The 7,767-nt window shown below is 40.6% G+C and overlaps 1 protein-coding gene across 1 annotated transcript; it reads left to right on the top strand.

Annotated features, from left to right (window-relative positions):
- The first annotated feature begins 1,308 nt into the window (after positions 1-1,308).
- Positions 1,309-7,289, top strand: LOC139420810 (protein sprouty homolog 4-like). The gene is made up of 2 exons (XM_071171103.1): positions 1,309-1,474; positions 3,553-7,289. The coding sequence occupies exon 2, from the start codon at positions 3,585-3,587 to the stop codon at positions 4,539-4,541; it is 957 nt and encodes a 318-aa protein (XP_071027204.1). The 5' UTR covers positions 1,309-1,474; positions 3,553-3,584; the 3' UTR covers positions 4,542-7,289.
- The last annotated feature ends 478 nt before the right edge of the window (positions 7,290-7,767 follow it).

The raw sequence follows: 7,767 nt of genomic DNA, 5'->3' as shown, positions 1-7,767 counted from the left end.
TTACAGGCACAAGCTGGAAGCTGCTATCCGTGGGGGAAGGGCAGACAGTGGGGTGTTAAAAAGGACATTCACACTAATTTCCTTCTTGTGGTTTCAGTACAAATCAACAACATCCTGTTCTTTTGTGAATCCTGCCTTCCCTCATGCTGTTTGCGTTTCACAGTTTGGCGTCATAAACTGGCCTTTTACTGCGCAAGGACTCGACTCAAACTGCAACTGCACTTAAATGGAGAAAGCGAAATGACCTTATTCGTACATGTAAATAAATATAAACACAAGCAAAAGCAATCTAAAAATGTCGTTGTTCTGCCCTTTGTATTGTGATCCACAATGTAGCCTACATGTAGGCCTACTAATGTGAGTGATATAATACGATATAGTAGCCGATTTTCCACAATCTAGGTTGAGCAAACATATTCATTTAGAGGTTTTAAATTTGGTGCCAAGCTTTGATCGAACAAAGCTCTCCTGCATATAATTTTATTCCCAGTTTACGCAGCTCTCCATATGCTAATGTTTGTGTGTTTTCTGGAGAACATATACATTAGTGTGGAATGTGGATACATTTTCTATAGCCTACTCTACAATAACGATAAAATAAACGTAACCTTCTTTACTCTACAATAGTGTGCCACATAATGACAAGTCCCACTGGACACAGACGTCAGTTAAACGTCTAGCTTTGATTGATATTTGGATGAGTTGTCAACTAACGTGAATTCAACCAAAAATGTCACCCAGTCATTGGATTTATGTTAAAAGGAAGGTGAAAAAATACAAAAAATACATTAAGTGTAAGTTTTTTTTTTTTTTTTTTTTACAAATCAATCAGTTTTCCACGTTGATTCAACTTCATATTGAATTCTTTGGTTGAAATTACATCAAATATTTATTTTCCTAATGTTATTTCCCATTACACAATTCAAAATGGTCACAATGGCCCTAACATGTGGTTAAATATTCGAAATTAGCATTCCTTTTCAGGTCGAAGGCCCATTGGGAAACAGGAATGAGTGAACGCATACATAAATAAGTAGCATGGTGTGTGAGACTCATAGCTGCCTCATTCATTTAATTCTCTATGACATTGCCCTTGTGACGAAAAGCTCCCAATTCTTCCATTCATGAAATCTTGGTATTACGCTTGCGCAATGAAATTCGGAGTCCTCCCATTCATAAAAATGTAACCCCTGCATTTGAGCCCTGAGTCGTTCTGCCCTCCCATTCACAAAAAAATCGGTGAATGCATCTGCGCAGTTTGTTCTTTACCCTCCCATTCATAAAAACCCATTTGCCCATGTAGTTGCAACATCGTATCAAAAAACCAGTGTCCTGACCGCAGTACGCATCGAGTGGATAGTGTTTAATAATTTTTCGCCTTGGTCTTTTTTCTTTACTTGGTTGGGAGTAATATATTTGGAATATACATGCAGTCGTCAAGCTCAACAGAGAAATGCGCTGCTAGTCTGGAAAAGTAAGTTATTCTCTCGGATGTATGACGTTTTCAACATAGGCTAGGTGTGTTTGGGTATCCCATCACCGTTTGGTTGAACAAATTAGAATACTGTTGTGTTACCTTCAGTTTTGTGGTTTATGTGGGTGCGCTGAAAAAAGCTTGTTCTTTTGCAACAAGCTGTTCCCGTATTTACTCTTTGTCAATATTTAACCATGGACCCTACAAGGTTGTGGGCGAGAGATGAATGATAATACGAATAATCGTTCATTATTATAGGCTAGGTTGTAAACCGTTTATACACATCTAAGAAATGATGTTGTGTTTAAAAACAAACAGTCTAAGGTATAAGTAACGGACTGCTCACCATTCACATTATTGAGGATCTTTGCGTGACGCTTCTCTGCAGCGTTTGAGCTGGCACATCATATGCATATGTCAGGTGGTTGTGTCATCTATTCCTTTAAATAACTCAACGTTTTAAAATAAACCGTTTGTCCAATAAAATGAAGCAGTGTTTTGGTCTAAACTGCCACCCTCCCTTTATAAACCAATAGCGACTTGCGCGTAAAAAAAAAGCCTATGTTCTGTATGCGATTTGGCTATTATTGTGAATTAACGTTACTTGTCGAATGAAATGCTATCATCGTGTCTCGATTAATATTTAATCCGATTTTACATTTACTTAATATTTCTAGCGACTGTGGTGCCGCGTCGCCTCCGATTACAATCACTCATATTCACCCGCATTGAGGGGAGGGGAACACTTGTACCTTCTGTGGATTCACTAGGGTCCTACGTTTGATCAGGAGCATTTGTCCCCCTGACAGCAATGTCGCAACAGGTTTGTTCAGGTTTGTTCTTCATAAGCTGGTTTTGGCAGATCTGAGAGACACAGCATTATAGTCACAATTAGGCTATATTCAGGTTCTGTGAGTATTTCTCTGGCAAATGATCTGACAATCACATAATTATTTCAATGAAATAATCTATTGAGAGATGTATTGGTCAACACTATATGAAATATTATAAAGTTGATAGAATTCCCTTATACATGCTATTTTCTCTACATAGCCTACTCCATCATTCTTGACATATAGGATATAGGTTGATTTTCTAACAACTCTTTAATTACTTCATGCTTAATGCATTCCTACTTCCTTGTAGTGGCTACTATAGAGTAACTGCTGAGTAGCAACTGTTGTGTCCTGTAGATCTATTGGGAAGTTAAATAGTTGTAGTTATTGTCTAGTCTACTTACTCATTCTAGTTTTCTAGTTTCTGCATACTGGCTCGTAGTCATATGGAACTGTAGTCTGCATGCGCCAAAAGAGATCATCTCCAAACACCAGTGTCTGCCTTTTGTGAAGATCAGATGGGTACATTTGTTATTTGTTTTTACTACCATGAATACTTGTTCGTTTTTTAACTGCACACATTGTCTAGCCCTGTGAAATACCCTAGTTCTACTTCATGCAATCAGTACATTAAGAATAACTTACAACCTTTTAAGGAAAAATGAACACAGATCAAATGCAATAAAATCAACATTGCGCATGGATTTGTCTTCTCACCAATCATCTTTAAAAATACATTTTAAAAAAGCAATATGTATTGAATCTATGACTGGTCCTTTGGTGAATGTATTTAAAGCACTTAAAGTCATGTGTTAGTCTCAATCTGGTCTATGGGGCCCCTCTTGGTCTTAATCTAATTTGGCCTAGGTTGTAATTATTTTTGCATACAAGTCTTCCAATTAATATTGGCCTTGTGGTATTTTTGTCTCATGAGAAAGTGTGCAATGTGAATTGAGTAAATTACATATCAATGTTGATTGTATTGCATTCGAAAACAATGTATTATTAGAATTAATTTGAAATGGCGTGCTTGTGAATATTAGTTAGAAACCGATACAGGACGTTCTCTGAATGTAACTTTCATCAGTACCATCTACTGCTATGAGTCATTGTTGAGAATATAGATTTTATGCTGACTCATATCTTGTACAACCACCGACTGAGAGCCTCGTGTTAGATATGGGTTTGTGTAAGTAGGGTAGCCATTCCAGGAGGCTGACTGTCATCTCTATGTTTCCGCAGGACTGCTAGACGTTGAGTTCTCTGTTTGCTGTATGAGGGACACAACTGCACAGATGGAGTCAAGGGTTCCCCACCACATCCCTGGAGTGTCTTCCTCCATTATATCCCAGCCGTTGCTGGACAGTAGTGTCCCCTATGGAAGGCTACAGCACCCGCTCACCATCTTCCCCATCGACCAGATGAAGTCCTCTCACATGGAGAACGACTATATTGACAGTCCGGCTGTGGTCTCCCAGCAACCCCCCAGCCAGAAGGTTGCCAAAAGGGGGCCCCACGAGCCACTGCTAGGGGCCCCCCAGCTGGCACGCTGCGACCCCAACGACGCCACCACACACCCCTGGATCTCCTTCAGCGGGCGGCCCAGCTCCATCAGCAGTAGCAGCAGCACCTCGTCAGACCAGAGGCTGCTGGACCACGCAGCCCCTACCCCCGGGGTGGACCACAGGTCCACAGTAGTCACCACCAGGACCCCCTGTTGCGAGCCCAAGGTGCTCACCTCCAAGCCTCTGGACCTAAAGGCTGCTGCCCAGGGGGCCATGGCGGTGGACAAGAAGCACATGCTGCTGTGTGAGACATGTGGTAAGTGCCGCTGCACAGAGTGCACCCTGCCCCGAACCCTGCCTTCCTGCTGGGTGTGCAACCAGGAGTGCCTGTGCTCGGTGCAGAGCCTGGTGGACTCGGCCACCTGCATGTGCCTGGTCAAGGGCATTTTCTACCATTGCACCGAGGATGAGGACGACGAGGGCTCTTGCGCCGACCGCCCATGCTCCTGCCAACAGTCCAACTGCTGTGCACGCTGGTCCTTCATGACGGCCATGTCCCTGGTGCTGCCCTGTATGATGTGCTACCTGCCTGCCATGGGCTGTGTCAAACTGTCGCAGAAGTGCTACGATAAAACCAGCCGCCCGGGCTGCCGCTGCAAGAACTCCCAGCAGGCCTGTAAGAGTATGGAGGCCAAGGCTGGAGGCCAGGGGAAACAGTCCTCATGATACTAACTGGCTGTTGCCTTATCAATACCATTTGGATAGACCAAGCCCCCCACCCGCTGAAAGACTTCCCAAAAACTATGGTACTTACAGAACGGTTCACACCTGTCCTTTTCAATTCTAGTGATGTTATGCCACACAAGTTAAAAAATCGGTCTGTCTGCTAGATCTGTTGGCCTAGACAACTGCTTGCCTCAGAACCCATCCTTATGAGTGTAACAGACTGGTGGATTTTGTTTTTATAAAATGGCCGAAGGCACAAGTCATACTCCCCTCCTATACGGCTCTAAATTTATAGCTTCATGATAGCTAGCTACTCCATGACAAATTGGACACCAGTTGTTTTTCCCCTAACATAAAGATATATGTTTGAGAAAATAAGCCTGTTCCAAAGCAGTTTCCCTCTATTTTTTTTTTGCAAACTGTTGGTTTTCCTTTTTGGTAGTTTAGGATACTTCAAGTGAAACTACCACCCACTCTCCCCTATATCTGAACATTCTTTAGGTTTCAGTCCCACACAAGCTTTCCTGTTGCTAGCTTGATGTTGAGCTCTTTTAGGTCAAGGTGACAAAGTGAGAGGTAGTCATGTGGCTTTGGAGCGATAGTCTGTTTTTTATATTCTTGTTTGTGTGCTCGTACGATATGTAAGGTCATGCCACAAGTGAGTGAAAAACTGTGTTTAGGATTGCCTGACTTGATCACTTTCTATTTCCTTAAGGGGAAATGTAATATGGATTTTAACCTAGCTTTTACCAATCACTTCAGAAATGGCATGTCATGCACTGCATGATGTAACTTAGTGCTTAACCCCAGTGCTAGATGTGGATGTGTTGTAGAAAAACCTCCTCAGGGATTGTTCCTCATCCGTAGAATTTGGTCTAGCACGTAAGAACTGCTTGAAAGCCCAGTCGACTTCACTTTGCACAAGGGGCGAAGAACCATTTAAAAAGGGCAAAAGGGCAATTGTGAATTATTTAGGAAGAGTGAGAGGAAATGGCTGGAAAAATAGCATTTTCAGGAAGAGGGAGAAGGTAGAACGAAGTTGTAGCGTATCTAGCCAGCCTTAGTTAAATGCAATCTGCCACTTGCACAACCTTTTTAGATGAAGCAAACCTCTTATGATGGACTAAAGCACAGTATTAAGTATAAAGGCTTAATGTATTTTGCATTACTCTGTGAACTACTTTGAGTCCACATTGAATACCCCACTACTCAAAAAAAGTCGAGTTTGTCTTATGTTAGAAATATTCTTTACCTTTTATTTTCTCAATCTATTTTTTGTGTCTTGCATGGAGTTCCAATGACTTTGCCAAAAGGAGTTTAGTATAGCTTGTTTAGCTGTCTAAGGGATCATATGTGTTATGCACTTGCCAAATGGTCGGAAGGCAATTGTTCTTAAAGGTACGGTGTCCTTTTTGCAGGTTGCTTCAGTTTGGCATAATTCTGTCATGTTTGTTCTAAGGTCCCCTAATAACATTAGGACCTGTCACCTTCTCATGTTTGTACTTGTCTTGTTGCACAAAGCAGAAAACATACAGGAAAAAACACTGTTCTTAGTCTTGAATGTATAAGGCAATATTACTTTCAAACGTTTGCAATTCAATCCAAGGAAAAGGTGCCAAAATTGGGAATGATTATGTGGCTGGCAAAGCCAGGGGAAAAAATTGCAAATGTGTTGACAATATGTTATAGAAATAGACCTATGCAGGTGACATGCTGTTGTAAATAGTTTCAAGACACGTGTTCTTTAGAAGAGTTTTAAATGTCCTCGAAAAATTGCATGGTACATTATAACTACAATTCAGTACAAAATATATAGAGATATGTAGATATATATTTTGGGGGTAAAGTTGAGGTCGAGGGGAAGTGGGAGGGGGGGGGACGGACATATTTCTATCATAAGCACTTGACTTAGAAAAGTGTGCCCTGCAATAAAATACCTCTGTTTATGCTATTCATGCCTCATTAGCAGGAGAGAGGCGAAGCTAATTCCCAGTCCCCCAGTGCCCCTGAAACTGTGGACTCATTGAATCCACTGAAGGAATACAATTTCGGCCTATCCGGATCAACCCATTTGGTCCTTTTTGTGCTCGGTGTCACAACTTTTTTTTTTTTTTTTTTCCCAAGTTGTCCGACAAATACCCTTGCCTTGATTGACAAATACAGCTGCTGTGCATAAATTGTTTAAACCACCGGTAGGGAAAGAGAACTCTCTCAAGCTACATTCCATCTTGTTTAATAGTGGTCGTCTTTTGCTTTTCTGCTTATTTTTTTTATGTCTGTCTCTCACTGTGGCTAGGGTTAAACCCTTAGCTCCAAACCGCGTTAGCTTTATGTTTATGCCATGTGTTTGCTGGCCGGTTAAGGTATTGAATGATGACCAACCATGACAACTCAATGATTAAACTTTTTTTTCTATTAGAATGCTGTGACTTAAACTCCCTTTTGTGGTTCACTGTGGCCACTAGAATTTTCTTCAACTCAATCAAAATAACCTTTTAAACGGCTGGCTTCTGCTTTTCAATTTCTTTGCCTTTGCCATGTCAATGTTGATTGAAAAAGAGCTTTTGTTTTGTTAAAATATAACAAAAAGAAACATTCTCACATATAACATTTTCCCTTTTATAGATATATTTATTTTGAAGTTCTATTTTATATAGTATTTATTTAGATGCCAACTTTTGTTTGAAGAAAGCTTATGTCGAAACGGAATGTACATTGACATTGGAAATATATATTGTTAAATATAAACAAGTTGTGGTGTCTTGTTTTTGTCTCTTGTTACTGATCTTCATCTACTTGAATCATACACAAACTGAACTCTTACACAGACCGGAACCATATCAGTACATGCTCTGGCCTTCTGCCATGTCTTTCCAAGGTGCGCATGGTTAGAGGAAGATAGTTATGTTTTAAAGCTACAAAGGAGTTCAGTTTCCATGGTTAGACTTAGTTTGTCATTTTGTTGATTTGGAGCTGAAGAGTTATGGTTGAAAGCTACGGAATAAAAACGTGGGTCGGAAAAAGGCTGTTTCCTGCTCATTCTCAGAGGACCAAATTAAAACTGTTAATAATTTTAAATCAAAACATTTAGTGGTAGTCACTGTTTCATTTGAATTTTTCCACTTTCTGAATTTCCTTCCTCTTAGTTTAAATTGTATTATTCTTGTATAAAAGAGCGGTAAGCCACACTCCAATTCAAGCCAGAAAAAGCAGTTTGTCCCTACAT

This window comes from Oncorhynchus clarkii, chromosome 12 (genome assembly GCF_045791955.1).
Source record: "Oncorhynchus clarkii lewisi isolate Uvic-CL-2024 chromosome 12, UVic_Ocla_1.0, whole genome shotgun sequence".
NCBI classification, from domain to species: Eukaryota; Metazoa; Chordata; class Actinopteri; order Salmoniformes; family Salmonidae; genus Oncorhynchus; species Oncorhynchus clarkii.
This window is presented reverse-complemented; position numbering and strand designations above follow the sequence as displayed.